Consider the following 18,422-nt stretch of genomic DNA (forward strand, 5'->3'; position numbering starts at 1 on the left):
AGCAGGACAAACAGACCCACTCATGCCCACGTGGCACTATGAGGATGGCTAGAAGAGAGTCGTTTTGGTCACCCAGTCCAGGGAGGACAGACCAAGGTGTTGCCATTTTTCTCCTTATCACCAACAAGGTGGGGCTTCAGGGAATGGACAGTTCTCCCACAGTGGAGGCGGGACCTGCCTACACCAAACCATGGCCCTCCGTGCCTGGTAACTGCATGTCTACAGAGCAATATTGATACTGACCAAACCAGATGGCCCCTCCTCCAGACCAGCACAGCCACCGATTCCAAGACACCATCAGATATTAGTCTACTGGTTTTCCATTTTCAGATTTAATGCTTAGTGAATTCTTATTATGTATATATTGTATATTATGTATTATATACAATATATAATATATATTACATAAAATATATAAAACTATATTATATAACTATACATATATATGTCATAATATAATATAATATAATACATATATTGGGGTTTTTTCTTCTATTTCTTCCTCTTAGTCTCTCTTATTAACCCATATAGTTTCTCTGATCCACTACCTGGTCTTTTTTTTTTTTTTTATTCCTTTCCTCCACACCTGTCACTTCACTCTTTGTATGAGATAAGGCTTCATCCCCCACCCCCCCCTTTTAAAATTTTTTCCAGGGTTACTACCATGAACAAATGAAAGCACCCCTGGTGGAAGGTCCAAACCACCACTACAAGTAGGGAGATAAAGCAACCAGAGTCACAACAACAGAGTGCACACAACACACACACCAAACACACCTTCTGAAGGGCCAAGCCCTGGAGAGTGTATGAATTCTTTTTTAAGCTGATAGTGCTTGCAGGTGCAGGACACATAACAAGCTATTAAAACACATAAAGGACAGAAAACTAGCCAAAATGATGAAGTAGAAGAATTCTCTTCAAAAGAAATTCCAGGAATAAATGACAACTAGAGAACTCCTCAAAACATATATACACAATATATCTGATCAAGAATTTAGAGTAATAGTCCATAAGCTGGGCTTGAAAAAAACCATAGAAGAAAACAGAGACTCTATTGCTGCAGAGAGCAAGGAACTAAGAAATAGTCATGACAAATTAAGAAAGGCAATAATGAGGTGCAAAATGAAGTAGACACAGTGATAACAAGGACAGAGAAAGCAGAGGGGAGAATAAGTGAAAGAGAAGATAAAATTATGGAAAATGATGAAGCTGAGAAAAAGAGAGATAAGAAACTCCTAGACCGCGAGGGGAGAATTAGCCTCCACTTACAGCAAAGAACGGATTATCTAGTCAGGAAATCAGTAACAAAACAATGGCCTTGAATGATACTCTGGACCTGACGGATTTGACAGATATATTCAGAACTTTTCATCCAAAAGCAACAGAATACACATTCTTCTGGAGGGCACATGGAACATTCTGCAAGATAAATCACATACTGGGTCACAAAACAGCCCTCAATAAATATAAAAGAATTGAGATCATACCATGCATATTTTCAGATCACAACGCTATGAAACAAAATCAACCACAAGAAAAAGTTTTGAAAGTCTCCGAAAGCATGGAGGTTAAAGAACATCGTACTAAAGAATGAACGGGTCAACCAGGCAATTAAAGAAGAAATTTAAAAGTATATGGAAGCAAATGGAATGAAAACATGACAGTCTAAACCCTTTGAATGGCAGCAAAGGCAGTCCTAAGAGGAAAATACATTGCAATGCAGGCCTATCTCAAGAAACAAGAAAAATCCCAAATACAGAACCTAACGTCATACCTAAAGGAACTAGAAGCAGAACAGCAAAGACACCCCAAAATCAGCAGAAGAAGAGAAATGTAAAGATTAGAGCAGAAGTAAACAATAGAGAATTAAAAAGAAACAAAAACCAATAGAACAGATTGGTGAATCTAAGGGCTGGTATTTTGAAAGAATAAACAAAATTGATAAGCCACTAGCCAGACTTCTCAAAAAGAGAGAGAACCCAAATTTATAAAACCATGAATGAAAGAGGAGAGATCACAACCAACACCACAGAAATACAAACAATTATTAGAGAATACTTTGAAAAATTATATGCCAACAAACTGGGCAACCTGGAGGAAATGGACAAATTCCTAGGTATGCATACACTAACGAAACTCAAATGGGAAGAAATAGAAAATTTGAACAGACCCATAAACAGCAAGGAAATTGAGTCAGTTATCAAAAATCTCCCAACAATTAAGAGTTCTGGGCCAGATGGCTTCCCAGGGGAATTCTACAAGACATTTAAAGCAAAGTTAATACTATACTTCTCAAGGTGTTCCAAAAAATAGACAAATGAAGGAAAGTTTCCATACTCATTCTATGAAGCCGGCATTACTTGACTCCCATCCCGGAGACCCCACTAAAAAGGAGAATTACAGGCCAATATCCCTGATGAACATGGATAAAAAATTTTCAGCAAGATACTAGCAAATCAAATTAAACAGTATATCCAAAGAATTATTCACCACAATCATGAGGGATTCATTCCTGGGCTGCAGGGCTGGTTCAATATTCACAAATCAATCAGTGTGATATGTCACATTAATAGAAGAAAGGAACAGAACCATATCATTCTGTCAATAGATGCAGAAAAAGCATTTGACAAAATACAGCATCCTTTCTTAAAAAAAAAACTCAAGAAAGTCATGATAGAAGGAACACACCTTAACATCATAAAAGCCATATATGAAACCCACAGATAATATCAGCTTCAATGGGCAAAACCTCTGAGATCAGGAATACGACAGGGATGTCCACTCTCACCACTGTTGTTTAACATAGTGTTGGAAGTCCTAACCTCAGCAATCAGACAACAAAATGAAATAAACACATCCAAATTGGCAAAGAAGTCAAACTTTCACTCTTTGCAGACAACACGATATTCTACATGTAAAATCAGAAAGACTCCACCAAAAACTGCTAGAACCGCTACAGGAATTCAGCAAAGTCACAGGATACAAAATCAATGTACAGAAATAGGTTGCATTTCTATAAACCAATAATGAAGCAACAGAAAGATAAATCAAGAAGTTGATCCCATTTACAATGGCACTAAGAACCATAAAATACCTAGGAATAAACCTAACCAAAGATGAAAAAGATCTGTATGCTGAAAACTATAGAAGGCTTATCAAAGTAATTGAAGAAGACACAAAGAAATGGAAAAACATTCCATGCTCATGGAGCGAAAGAAAAATATTGTTAAAATGTCAATACTACCCAAAGAAATCTACACATTCAATGCAATCCCAATCAAAATTGCAGCGGCCTTCTTCTCAAAGCTAGAACAAACAATCCCACAATTTGTATGGAACCACAAAAGACCCTGAATAGCCAAAGTAATGTTGAAAAAGAAAACCAAAGCAGGAGGCATCACAGTCCCCGAGTTTAGCCTCTATTACAAAGCTGTAATCATAGAGACAGTATGATACTGACACAAAAACAGACACATAGACCAACGGAGTAGAATAGAGAACCCAGAATTATACCCAAAATGTATGGCCAACTAATCTTTGACGAAGAAGGAAAGAGTATCCAATGGAAAACAGTCTCTTTAGCAAATGGTGCTGGGAGAACTGGACAGCAACATGCAGAAAAATCAACTTGGACCACTTTCTTATACCATACACAAAACTAAACTCAAAATGGATGAGAGGCCTAAATGTGAGACAGAAACCATCAAAACCATAGAGGCGAATACAGGCAACAAGCTCTTTGCCATCAGCCGCAGCAACTTCTTACCCAACTTGTCTCCGAAGGCAAGGGAAATAAAAGCAAAAATGAACTATTGGAACCTCAAGATAAAAAGTTTCTGCACTGCAAATGAAACAATCAGCAAATCTAAAGGCAACCAGTAGAATGGGAGAAGACATCTACAATAGACATATTGGATAAAGGGTTAGTATCCAAAATCTATAACTTACTAAACTCCACACCTGAAAAAAAAATAATCCAGAGACAAATGGACAGAAGACATGAATAGACACTTTTCCAAAGAAGACATCGAAATGGCCAACAGACACAAGATGCTCAAAGTCACTCATCATCAGGGAAATACAAATCAAAACCTCATTGACATACCACCTCACAGCAGTCAGAGTGGCTAAGTATAAAACTCAGGAAACAACAGATGTTGGAGGATGTGGAGATACGGGAACCCTCTTGCACCACTGGTGGGAATGCAAACTGTTGTGGCTGCTCTGGAAAACAGTGTGGAGTTTCCTCAAAAATTAAAAATAAAATTACCCTATGACCCAGCAATAACACTACTAGAAATTTATCCAAAAGATACAGGAGTGCTGATTTACAGGGGTACATCTATCCCAATGTTTATAAAAGCACTTTAAACAATAGCCAAATTATGGAAAAAACTCAAATGTCTATCAGCTGATGAAAGGATAAAGAAGACATAGTTTATATATGCAATGGAATAGCATTTGGCAATGAGAAAGAATGAAATCTTGCCATTTGCAACAACATGGATGGAATTTATGCTAAGTGAAATGAGTCAGTCAGAGGAAGACAGATATATGTTTTCACTCATATGTGGAATTTGAGAAACTTAACAGAAGATCAATGGGGGAAGGGAAGGAGAAAAAACAGTGTCAGAGAGAGAGATAAACCATAAGAGACTCTTAAATACAAAGAACAAACTGTGGGTTAATGGGAGGTGCAGGGAAGGGGGGGAAATGGTGATGGGCATTGAGGAGGGCACTTGTTTGGATGAGCAGTGGGTGTTGTATTAAGCGATGAATCATGGGAATCTACTCCTGAAACCAAGAGCACACTGTATACACTGTAAGTTAGCTAACTTGATAAAAAATTACATTTAAAAAACACAAAAACTGACAGGTAGCCAAAACCATCTTGAGAAAGAGCAAAATTAGAAAATCACACCACCCGATTTACAAACTTTTATGGCTACATTAATCCAATCACTAGATATTGACTTCAAGGAAGAGAAATGGGTCCGGTCCATGAGGCAGAACAGATAATCTAAATATATACCCACACATATACAATTAATCATTTTTCACAAAAATGCTAAGAGTCTTCAACAGAAGAAAGTCTTTCAACAAAGTATGTTTGGGGGAAAGTACAACTACCTGTAACATAAAAGAAATAAACCATGATTCATACATCATATCATACACAAAAATCAAAGACTCAGTCGTAAAACCTAACAATATAAATCATTCAGAAGGGGACCTAAAAGTGTATCTGTCTCAATTTAGGAGATGCTAACATTTCTTAGAAAACAAAAGAAGTCCTAACAGGAAAAGAAAATTGAAAAACTATATTTTATCAAAAGACATTATGTTTAATTTACCATCTCTGTTCATTGCATAGTACTTCCTAGCAGCAGTAAAGTTTGTAACCTGAGAAGAAGTATATTCCCGTGGGCCAAATTGATGAAGAATCAATTATTCAAAACTTTCATTGTATCTTTAGGATTGTTTCTTTACATTATAGGCAACTCCCAAAGAAGAACAGGTGCCCAGTTAGCACCAGTACTTACACCCAGTTACAGAATCCTGGAGCTACCAGGAGAGGTTCAGTGTGATCCACTTGCCCATATCAACTAATTTCACCTACAGCTGTTATTAAGCCAAACCTATCTTGCAAATATTGGATACATTTTCTTGTTAATATCATTTGCCTTTGTTGAATTCAAGGGGAATGTGTCCTCTCTAGCTCATGGGGCCTGACCTGAGCTTCCGCAGGCATCTCCTCTCAGGGCCCAGATATATGGAGAAAGCTATGTCAACATTTCAATCCTTTTCTTAGACAACGGTTTTGTTTGTTTCATATCCTCACAATTTTAATTCCTCTACTAAATTCACAAAGACATTTCCTTATCTGGGTGCATTATACACGTAGCTGTTTTTTTCAGTTGCCTGGAACCCATTTGCCTGACAATACATGCAACTCTTTGTTACAGCCCAACAGACTATAATATCTAAATGCTCCTCTAGAACAGGAGCCTAACACTTTGTCCACTGCTAAATGAAGAGCTTTGAATTCCACTCACTAGGCCAACTTAACCTTGCTCTCTTTCATCAGGGTTGTGGTATGAACACAGACTGCTGAAAACTGACTTCCAGGGGCATCTGGGTAGCTCAGTTGGTTATGCATCCAGCTCTTAATTTCAGCTCAGGTCATGATCTCACCATTCGTGAGTTCAAGCCCCACATCAGGCTCTGTGCTGCCAGAACAGAGCTTGCTTGGGACTCACTCACTCTCTCTCTCTCTCTGTCAAATAAATAAATAAACTTAAATAATTTTTAAAAATCAACAACCAACTGACTTCCAAAGAGCAACATAGGCCTCAACTCAAGAATTTCTATGGGTAGTCCTTCAATCCTTCATGCCCAGGACCACTCAGGAATGAGGTCAGGGATATCCTTGCAATTCTTTTTTCTGAAAACAAGTAGCAACACAGCCTGTTTGTTTTGTGTGGTACTTTCCCTGAACTTCTTCTGCTACAATGCTCCTTAAAATAAATTGCCACTCTATGAGGGAACTCTCCCGAGCTGCCAATACATATTCGACTGTATGTACGGCATCATCCAGGACACAACAGAAAGCCCAAGGTATTTGTCTCCTCAGAATCACTTGATACTCATCAGTGAGAGGGCTTGTTTTATCAAACACCACTGACAAGCTAGCAACCATTTTTCAAATAGTCTGGGAGAAGGATCTATTCCTTCAAGTAGTTTTCAAATCCAAAACCCAAGACAACTTTGCAAGAAATCCTGCTTGGTTTGAGCCAAAAATTCCAGATTCCAGCATATAGGTGACGGCAGAAACTTCTATCATATAGTCACATCCTATGGGCTCATAGCAATTACCTGGAGCCAATTCTCAGTCAATCTACCAACAGTTTGGGCTCAGGTCTGCTGAAATTCAGATATCTTTCTGCTGACCTTGTGAGAAGAGGCTAACAGGACCGTTACGTGAGGAGCATGATTTTGCCATAACCAGCCTAGCCCTAATAGTCTTTGACCTTCTTACTTATTAGCATGATCTGAAAAATATGACAACATGTTGCAGAGTTGGGCAATATCCTGTTGCTCCAACTGACACAATTCACAGGAATTTCACAGATGCGACATGGCCTGGAATATTAGCTAGCCATTTCAATTACCCTCCAGTTCTTCTATGGATACTAAAGGTTTTCATTCTTTGTAGTTTATTCCTCTGAGGAAGGAATACTCACAGTATGTGCTAATTTTCCCCTAATGCTCATTAACTCCAGATCTTACCTAACTAAATTGTGACAATTTCTAATATACTCAGATATCCCTATGGATATATGGTAAACATACACTGAGCTCTACTCTATGAAAATTCTGTAGTGCAAGGGAGACTCAAACTACTGTGGAAAAGAAGGTGTTGGCTAACTCTATTAGGCCTACGCATTCCACTTGGCCTATTGCACCTCCCAAATAGCCTTGATCACACCGAATCCTGCTCAAACAATCCGAATACACCTATTTAATCTTCAACAGTCTCCTGTACATCTGATCCACTGGCATTCCAGAATCGTTTTTTAAAAATCAAAAAGATTTAGTTGAAATCAAATTCTAAACACCATCATTTCCTTATCAGAATATTGACATGTTGTTCTTCTTGAATTGAGCACTGCTTAGTGTACTGCTGGTAAGAACTAGGACAAGTTTAAAGAATCCCATTTAGTAAGTGTGGGAAAACTGGGCAGATGCCCACAGTTGAAACGATGAAGACAACTTGACTCATTCATGTGTAATATCCATCCTGATTGTGCATTCAGGTATTGAAGCCTAACAGCCAAAAACCACCAGGAGTAGCTGTAGCTGAGAAGTTTGGGGTCATTGTCACCGCTGTGGGGGAAAGCATACATCAAGGGGAATTGCAGAGAGGTGTCTCAGTTCAAGGGTGTTAGAAAAAAGTTATATAAGATTTGGGCTTGTATTAGGTGGTTTGGAGGAAGTTGTAGAGAAGCAGGCCTCTGCCCTGGTTTGGATGCTGTCAAGGGGCATGAGTATGCTATGATTGGTTATCTTAAGAAATCTTTTCTATAAGGAGAAGAGAAAAATAAGGCAAAGCTGTGATAGGTAATAGAGCAGCAGTCACAAATTAACTGGGAAAAAGGGATATGTGCGATTGTGGGCTTGCCACACTAACATTGCTTTTGTCTGTATTGAAACATACCTGGGAAGTGATCTGTTTTTGACAGAAAGAGAGACAGAGGGAGAGAGCAGGGGAGGGGCAGAGAGAAAAGGAGAGAAAGAATCTCAAGCAGGCTCTACCATTATTGCTGAGTGGTGTGAGGTCTATCTTGTGACCCTGAGATCATGAACTGCACCAAAATCAAGAGTCAGACACTTAACCAACTGAGCCATCCAGGTGCCCCACTATAAAGTGATCTTGATTTTTGACTCCTTTCATCACAGTCACTGAGTGCCCTTGTCTGCTGTTGGACTTCTATGACTTTTTATGTCCAACAGGAGTACACCGTGTCCTGCCTCTCAGCTCAGGTGAGCCACTAATAACTCCATAACTCCCAACCCGTTGCCACTAGGCCAACTCCCATTGGCAGGGCTGCTTTCCTGTTTCTCACCTGCTATATCATTGCAGATAAGAGAAAAATTATGACTCAGTTAATAGCAGAGATTGATGGAACCCAGAATGGACACTGGTGCCTAGTAAATGTTGATTAGTGCATTCATGTTACAGAAACCTCTAGTCTCTACTGATGCACCCGAGAAGAGGGCCTTATGTGTAAAAATGGGTAGACATACACAAAGTCCATTTCATAGTGACACAGGAAGGATTAAATAAAATCAGTCACTAAGGACTGATAAAAGCATTGCACAACCACTTCCCAACATCTTAAAAATATACTATTTTTGATGTTGCTCAATGTTAATTTTATTTGAAAACAAACAAACTGATTAGAGATAGGAGAGACATGATAGGCATGGTACGTGGTTGGAGTAAATCAAATGAAAGGACATTCTGGCCGAGCCCAGCAGGATCACATGCAGGACATCCAGGAGACTTCATCTCACAATCATAGCTTCAAAATATGCTTAATAATTTCCAGAAGGCCTGCAAGAGAATAAAATATATCGTCAAGCAGGTTTCAGAAAGGATGAAGAATGTGGCTTCATTTGGGGAATCTGAAAGGAGACCAACAAATGTCAAATGGCACTGAATTCCATGGAGTCAAATGGCCATGAGATGTTCATCCCCCACAAATGGGGTTTGCAGGCCTGGTTGGGAGCCCACATAAGCTCGAAGTCTAGAGAGCCCAGCAAGTAGGTCCACAGGTACTAGTTCTCCCTCTATGATTCAACAGAGCAACTCTGCCACCTTCTCACCAGGGATATATACTCATTTTCTCCTCCATGCACTGCCCACTACTCACCGTTGTGCAAGGTGCCAAGCAATGGCCCCGACACTGAAAGGCTATAAAGCAATATTTGAAAAAGTTTCCTCAAGTACACATGCAACCTCTCCCATCTGTTCAGGGGAAAGTTTTTCATTGGAACTTCTCCATTTCTTCATCTTTACAGTGTTTCTTTGGTAGAATGACTCATATATAAATTACATTTCTATGTGAGTTTTTTTTCATTGATTGCTTGGGCACCTGGCTGACTCAGTTGGTTAAGCATCTGGATTTGGCTCAGGTCATGATCTCATGGTTCGTGGGTTCATGCCCCACATTGGGCTCTCTACTGACGGCTCAGAGCTTGGAGCCTGCTTTGGATTCTGTGTCTACCTCTCTCTCTATCCCTCCCCCACTATTTCTCTCTCTTTCTCAGAAAAATAAACATTTTAAAAAATTAATGAAAAAACTGTTTGTTTGTTTGTTTGTTTGTTTGTTTGTTTTAAGAGAGGAGAGTGCAAGCAAGCAGGATTGAGGCAGAGAGAGAGAATTCGTGAGACTGTGACCTGAGCCAAAACCAAGAGTCCATCGCTTGACACAACAAGCCACCCAGGCACCCTGTATGTGAGTTTTATACCACAATACCTTGCATATGTTCACAGTCAATAAATCTCATAATCGATGATACATGAAAGTAGAAGGAGGGGAAAGATGAACCAGGAATAGGAAGACTGTACTATCTTGGTCCTCCATGGCTTTCCAAATTCCCAGGAATACCCTGAATAATGCTCAAAAGTGTCTGCTTCAAGGAGGCCTCATTTTAAAGCTGTTGTCTACGTTTAGAAAAGTCTTTCAAAGAAACAAACACTGGGACACCTGGGTGGCTCAGAGCTTAGGTGTTCACCTTCAGCTCAGGTCATGATCTCACAATTTGTGAATTTGAGCCCTACATCAGGCTCTGCACTGAAAGGATGGAGTCTGCTGGGATTCTCAATCTCTCTCTCTCTCTCTCTCTCTCTCTCTCTCTCTCTTTCTCTCTCTCAGTCTCCCCCTCCACCTCCTCCAACACTTGCATTCTCTCTTTCTCTCTCTCTCAAAATACATAAACTTCATAAAAACTTAAAAATAAAAGAAACAAACACTTTTCTATAAAAAATAAACATAAACAGGCACCTGGCCCCCTATCTTTCTAATAATATTTCCACTAAAGACAAAATTCCCTATTAAAGCCAACATGTCAGGAACATGCAGGTAATATTAGTGAACAAGAAGCTGCAACCTCAGGGCTCCTCTGAGATCTATCGGCTGACTTGATTTGTAAAACCAGAAATAATTAGAGAATGATGGAAACAGAGCTCTCTCATGGCTTCTCCTTCCTGACCACACAATAGAATCTTCCGGGATCATAGGGAACCAAGGAATCAAGAGCCCCGAAAAGAAAGCACAAAGATGAGTGGCTTACCCTTTGGAGTGGTAGTAGGAGCAGCAGTGGTGGCAGGAGCAGCAGTGGTGGCAGCGGCAGTGGTGGCGGCAGCTGTGGTGGCGGCAGCTGTGGTGGCAGCAGCTGAAATTAGAAGAAAAAGATCCGGGGGCTCTTGGTGGCTTAGTGGTTTAATTTTCTCTTGATTTTGTCTCAGGTCATGATCTCAAGATTCATGAATTCGAGACACTTGAGCTCTGCACTCACAGTGCAGAGCCTCATTGGGATTCTCTCTCCTTCTCTCTCTTCCCCTCCCCTGCTGGTGCTTCCTCTCTCTCTCTCTCCCACTCTCTCTAAGTAAATAAACTTAAAAGAAAACTTAAAAAGACAGAAAAGATCCAGCTGAGACTTTTGACTCTTCTCCAGGAATGGAATTTGTCCCACTTGAGCTTGGAGGTACATTCTTCATTCTGAATTCAGTTCTGCAATTGTCAATAGTTTGTCCTCTCTTTCGCCTGGCTACCCACTTTTCCCAGACTCATTTTTCCTAGCCCTTCCCTTGATGGGACAGAAAGAATTTGGGGTTTCCTTACAAGGACTGTAAGACTAAGAGACGAGCAGATACTTCCACCTAGTGGTGAACCCAAAATACCAAATCCATATGTGTTCTTATTCACAGGGATCATGGTTCACAGGCAAAAGGAAATCCCTAGTGAGCTGACTTTATGGTTCTCTCCCATGGGATGATTTGATCTGATTAGTTTTCACTGCATCATGAATCGGTGTGAGTAGCAGAATAAACTATATAGGAGAACAACACAAGAAGAAGATCATGTATCGGGGGAAAAAAAAGAAGTTCATGCATCTCAGATTTGTACAATAGTATCTCCTTTCTTTGAATGAAGTCCAATCTCTTCTCTCAGGTTCTTGGCCTAAATGGGGATTATATTTGTCTCACCTCTTCTTCAAGTTGGACTCCGTCTATTCTAGAAGTAACTAGGAGAGCCACATTAGACATAAAGGGAGACAAGGGTACTATTCTGACTGCATTAAACATGAGCAAATGCCCCCCAAACACCCCAGTTCAAAGGAAATGTGACAATTTTGGTGACAATTATCACTCTCCACACCTTACACCAGAGCTTCTGACAAATCGCCAGGGTCAGACCCCACACTTGTGGGTTACACCTACCCCAGCAAGTAGATACCTCAGTCTCAACACTCACACGGCAGCGATAATGTCTCAGTCCTCAATCACTTGAGATGATATTTTTTCAGTTGGCCCTGGCTTTGCAGGTAGGATGTATGGCACAGTGTATGAGGTCTGACCATAGTCTATGCCCTTATTACCAAAGGAAACAAGTCCTTCCCCAACTGAGAAGGGCAAAAAGGGAAGTCGTCCCAATATACGCATGAGTACAACACACACGGCATAGGATGTAGAGGACACTTGTGAGAAGCCCAAGAAATGCGCTCGGGGCTTTTTTACACAACCTTCAGTTTCACATAAGAAAAAAAAATGCAGATCAGCATGGGACTAAGGCATGCGTTACAAAGAACAAAGCACAAGGCCATTCATCAACTTCACCCTATATTCCTCAATCTCCATTCCACACTCCCATGCAGGCCTACTGCTGTCATTTCTATATCACCTTCAGGAATTAATTACATTGTCTTTCTTCATCCTGAAACTGATTAATCCCACTTCTACACACTGACCCTATATTCACCCCTTCAAATTATGGTCATCAAGAACACTTTACGTGCAACTCCCCCAAATTCCCACACCACAAATTCAGACCATAATCCCTTGTCTTTTCTCCTAGACAACACTTACAGTTTGCATTGGTCCTTTCCAGAGACTATATTCTCTAAAAATGTATAAGAAATCAGCAGATTTTCTAGAGTCACAATGAACTTTACGAGCAAGAATGTGGCTTTCCCAAGCAGCTGCTTTGCATTCTGTCCTCCATGGCCGCGTGACACAAGACAGAGATGGAAAACAGTCATGGCAGGAAAGACATGAAGTACAAACACAGACTTACCAGTAGAGCTATCACTTGCAGCGCCAGTTGTCTCTACAAGAGAAAAAGAAAAATAGGCATAAATTAAACACCAGCTTAGGGCATAGAGGGAAGAGAAATTATAGACAACATTGCAGGCTGTCATAACTGAAGAACCTTAGGCTTTTCTACTTGTGCTGAGGGCAAAAAGATACACACATAATATAAAACCAACAAAACCCCACAAAAGACATAATACGTCACCATTTTTTGCTCTCCTGAAATAAAACTCTGATTGCATTCTTTTCTTTATTTTTTTATTGATTACATTCTTGAACATATTTTAACGACACTCACAATGACGTTGAACACCAAGGTTAAAACTGAGCAAAGACCTGACTGGACTGCCAAAGCCTAAAGGGAGAGTCCACTCTATCTTGAGGGGTCAGTCAAAATGGGGATGGAACAGGGCAGTGGGGTGGAGGACGTGGGGGCCACCATTCTAAGCTCCTCCAAACCCACACCCACACAGAGCGTATACGTTGATGGACTCTTGCCCCAGACCTTCTTTTCAGGTAAGAATCTTTACTTACGGCCTGAAACCAGGAAGGTGGAAACGGCCACCAGTACCAGCAATGCCAAGAGCTTCATGCTGGTGAGTTGATTAGCAGGGAGCACAGATAAGAAAGTGTGGAGCTCAGGAGAAGGTAGGACGCTGCCTTCAGCATTCCACATCCTGACCTTATATAGGCAGAGGGCACCAATCAGGAACTGCCAGATCAGAATCCAGGCTAGTTAATGCCAGGCAATGTTGGTACTGAGAGAAACCACTAGAGAGTCAACAGTACAGCCAGAGGCCCTTTGAAAAGATCACTTTAGTCCCTTGATTATGACACAGGTTTCAGGTCAAGACTTTTCAATAGGAAACATTTCCCAGAAAACAACTTTGTTTCCAGGCTTCCTCTCAACTAAGAGGATCAAATGGCACCACGATTACCAGTTCTGCTGACAAGCCAGAGGAACCCAACACCTAGCCTTGGGGGGATCACTCACCCTGCAGTGCCCCTTTCAGACACGTTAGAAGAGGGACATCTACAGCTTGCTCAGCCCTAGGATTCCTCAAAGGGGAATAACCAGGGTATGGCAGCCTGTTCTCAGATCCATCCACCTAGGCCTCCACAGATGGCCTGCCTCGTGTACATGTAGATACTGTCATCTGACACTCACGCACAGTGAAGCAACACTGATATGATCTCTCTGGATTGAAGCATTTCTTGTGGAAATCCAAAGTCAAAGAGAGAGACAATAGAAAATGAAACTAACGTTGCTTAATTAATGCAGCCATTGAATCGATGCATTCATCCAACAAATATTTAGTGAGGGCTACGCAATAGAGAAACAGCAATGAACAAAGTGCTTAAAAATCCCATGGGATACATGCAACTGTGGGAGTTCATACATTAAAAAGTGAACAGAAAGGAAGGAAGAAATGGAAGGAAGTAGGGAAAGAGAAGGTTGGGGAAGAAGGAAGGGAGGAGAAAGGAAGAAAGGGATTAGGAAGGGAGGGAAGAAGGAGGAAAAAAACAGTGTATTGTTTATAAAATGATAAGGCCTAATATGTAATAATACAGGAGAGAGAAAGGAAAGTATCTTTGGAGACAGGAAGCAAGGTTACAATTTCAGATGAGGTAGTCATAACAGGAATGAAGGGAAAGGTGATATGTGAACAAAGACTTGAAGATGCTGAGGAATCAATCTGATTACATCTTGGAAAGTGTGTTGCCAGGAAAGGAAACAGTGGGTGCAAACCCATTATTCATGCGGGTCTCTCGGCAGCTGTTGTGTTGGGCCCAACACTGCACCAAGACACAACCAACTATTTGCCCTAGTCACACACCCCAGCTACTAAGTCAATACAGCAATGAATCCAATACTCCATATTCACATCACAACCACGTGTGATTCAGATCTCCAAGGAGAGGTACTGAACATGTCTTGGAAAACCTGGAAAGAATGAGAAATCACTACCTTCTAAAGGTTCCTTTGCAGTTAAACGGTTCTAGTACTTTGAAGGCTGTTCTTGTTCATACAAAGGATGCTTTCTGTGACATACCCTCAGTGAGAGAGTCTCTTTCATATGGAACAGTATTGAACATCTATTTCCACTTTCCTCTTGAAATACACTTGAGGGGCGCCTGGGTGGCGCAGTCGGTTAAGCGTCCGACTTCAGCCAGGTCACGATCTCGCGGTCCGTGAGTTCGAGCCCCGCGTCGGGCTCTGGGCTGATGGCTCAGAGCCTGGAGCCTGTTTCCGATTCTGTGTCTCCCTCTCTCTCTGCCCCTCCCCCATTCATGCTCTGTCTCTCTCTGTCCCAAAAATAAATAAACGTTGAAAAAAAAAATTAAAAAAAAAAAAAAAAAAGAAATACACTTGATATTCAACCCTGTGCAAATTTAAGGTGTACACCATGTAAATTGGATACATTTGTATGTTGTAATATGATTGCCTTGTACCATTAATTAACACCTCTATCATGTTACAGAATTATCATTTCTTTTTAGAGGTTGGAGTAATTAAGTTCTATTCTCTTAGCAAGTCCGATGACTATAACAATATTGTTGTTTATCTTACGTCTATCGCTATACTGTGCATTAGCTCTCTAGGGCTTATAAATCATCAGGGGATGCAAACCAAAACCACAAGGAGATATCACCTCACACCTGTTAGAATGGCAAACATCAAAAAGACAAGCCATAAGAAGTGCTGGCAAGCTTCTAGAGAAAAGAGAACCACAGTGCTCTTTTGGTGGGAGTATTTGTTATGCTTATTTTCACTTCCTGATTATAGTACATTTGAGCATGTGCATACATTTGTAGACCACTTGAATTCCCTCTTCCAGGATTTGCCTACTCGACTTGTTTAATTGAGTGTGTCTCATGTTCTTATCACTTAAGGACTTATACAAGATGAGAAATATTAACATGTTTATCTTTTCTAAAACCACAAAGATTTCCAAAATAACACAGATGTTTTAGTTTATTCACAGTGTGCTTTTAGATGTTTTATTCAAGAAGACCTATCATCTTGATTATAATGTTTATATTAAATATTTGAGAAAGATGAAATGGGGTCATCTTAAATTTGTGACACCTTCATACTCATGCATACAGAGATCACAGCTCTCTAATCCCTAGATTTTCCCAATGATCACAAACCTGACCCCAGTCACCAGGGTATACTCTTCTGTGAAGCATATTTGAAAGGGAGACAGGCCCTGAGATGAAACCAGAAAAGCAGCGTCAGCCTGAAGACAGGCCCTAGAGAGAAGCATCAAGGACTCAGTCGAAAACCAGACCCCTCACCCTTCAAAGTACACCACTCAGAAGGTGGAAGTCTCTGTAGCAGTCATGGGTTGCAACAGGCAAGGACACCTAACTGAGTCTCAACAAAACAAGATTAACAAGGCACAGACTGATGAAGGCTGAGGGAAGTCCCAGGGTGATGGGAGGATTTGGTATTAGGACCAAAGGGAAGATCTTTCCCTGTTCTGCTTCAAGGAGCCGAGAGATACAAAGAGTGCACAGTGACTCTCCAGCATTAGAAATCTGAAACTCCGAAATCTACTCTTTTTCAATACATGTGACTGCTATCATACGTTCTTACCAGTCAGTCTCAACTTCAATACCACCTCTTCAGGGAAGTGTCTGATGGCTTCTAAACTCAAGTACCCCTCAACTTACAGCCAGATAACGTGATTCTATTCCCATCATAATATTTAGGGCTACCTGATATTTTCTTGACTCTTTGTTTCTTTGCTCTTCGTTTGTCTGGTTTTCTGCCTCCTCTTTCAATAAATATGATCTAACGGAACAAAAGGTTACTTTGTTCAACAATATTCCATAGGACTTCCCAGAGTGCCAAGCAGTTAGTAAGCTCCTGAGAAATGTGAGTTAAGAATGCATTAATGAATGAAATAGAAAGTCATAAAATAAGCATAAAGCAAACAGAGAGGGCTTTTCTTCACATATTCGGGAGGGATATACTCTGAAAAGCAGGACAGTGGATATGGATGACATCTTGGAAAGCAGAAGCTCAAGAAATGCCTAGAGTTATGATCTGAAATGGACAAGGAAGAGTTAGGCGGGCAGAAATCCCATAAACAAAATTAACCACGACAGATTTCCAATGGTGTTTAGCTACAAATGTACTTTGGTGCCTCCAATCTCTTTAATCAAATAAATCTGGATATACGCAGAGTTACACAAAAAACAACATGCACATTTAGGGGAAAATATGACTTCCACACATACAGGTGAAGCCTACACCTTACTAAGCTGTACCTCAACACCTCACAGGTACTTCCTGTAATGAAAATCCAGGAAAGTGTTTTGCAGAACTTCCATGTGTCTTTGTTCATTATTTTGCTAACAGGAAAGATCTCTGCTAAGCATGAATTCTCCCCATCATTGGCTTTTCCTAATTAACGAAAGGAACTTCCACATCTTCCCCTATTTCTCCTTCATTTCCCATTCCAGGATCAGCCCACTTACTGCTTTATATCAGTTCCTACCATTGTCCCATGGTCCTCCCTCCAAGTCTGAATGGCTGCTCCATGCTGGAAAGCCCAGGGCAAACCACTGAATGCTCCCCTATGAAGCTAAATTCAGAGGAGTGATCGTTCCCAAATTTATCACTTTATTTTTATTTCTCTTCTAGGAATACTTCATTGTTACTCCTGTCTTTCTTGTTTTTTCCACTCTTTCCCTTTTGCTGAAGCTCTTCCCGTTTCTGTCTACACTTCTTTCTCATCCGAATGTCTTTGTCATCTTCCAGTAATCTGTAGCTTCCATCATCCTTTGACCCCATCCAAACTTCAGTACTAAATTGCCTTTATTTCAGTTAAATGTCACTGGCTGTGCAACATTCCAGGCATCCAAAATGCCCTTCCTGGAAATCTGAAAACGATGACACTTTGAGAGTGTCACCCCTGATATCCTAGGGAAATACGTTTCTGAAGACAGTGGCAGGTGCACCCTGAAATACTTAAAAGAGCCTCCTTTTTCCTCCTCCTCACCTCCCTAAAACTTCACACTTACTCCTTCCATCTTTGATCATCTCATTAACCTCCTGGACATCTGACAATACTCATGTTTCTACAGTTTCCCTCCTGACACCTTAGGGCAGTATCAGTATGAATATGGTGCCAAGCTGACCTTGAAATACTGTCAAGACTGCTTCTTCCTGCTCACTTGCTTCTACCCTAACATTTACATTCTCAGGCTTGTGAGATCATCACACTTGCCAGATGTTGACTCTGTACTCTGACAACTATTTATTCAAAAACCTGCTCAAATATCTAGGACACTGATATAAATTTTATCTGCAATTATTGTTCACCTATTGGCACCTTTTTAGATGGAAAGTGAGGAAGGAAGGAAGGAAGGAAGGAAGGAAGGAAGGAAGGAAGGAAGGAAGGAAGGAAGGAAGGAAGGAGAAAGGAAGAGAGAGAGGGAGGGAAGGAAGGGAGGGAGGGAGGGAAAGACTTATGGCCTCTTTTGAGAAGAACAGATTCTGAGGTGATATTAATTCATACCAAAACCT

The 18,422-nt window shown here is 40.7% G+C and overlaps 1 protein-coding gene across 1 annotated transcript; it reads right to left on the reverse strand.

The window, feature by feature from the left end:
- Positions 1 to 8,870: 8,870 nt before the first annotated feature.
- Positions 8,871 to 13,571, reverse strand: LOC147579114 (uncharacterized). The gene is made up of 4 exons (XM_086713157.1): positions 13,415 to 13,571; positions 12,864 to 12,896; positions 10,861 to 10,962; positions 8,871 to 9,118 (listed from the first exon to the last, which is right to left on the reverse strand). The coding sequence occupies exons 1-4, from the start codon at positions 13,554 to 13,556 to the stop codon at positions 9,081 to 9,083; spliced, it is 315 nt and encodes a 104-aa protein (XP_086569283.1). The 5' UTR covers positions 13,557 to 13,571; the 3' UTR covers positions 8,871 to 9,080.
- Between the last annotated feature and the right edge of the window lie 4,851 nt (positions 13,572 to 18,422).

The sequence above is a fragment of the Puma concolor genome, chromosome B4, assembly GCF_028749965.1.
Source record: "Puma concolor isolate L17-30 chromosome B4, mPumCon1.1.hap2, whole genome shotgun sequence".
In the NCBI taxonomy this organism is placed as follows: Eukaryota; Metazoa; Chordata; class Mammalia; order Carnivora; family Felidae; genus Puma; species Puma concolor.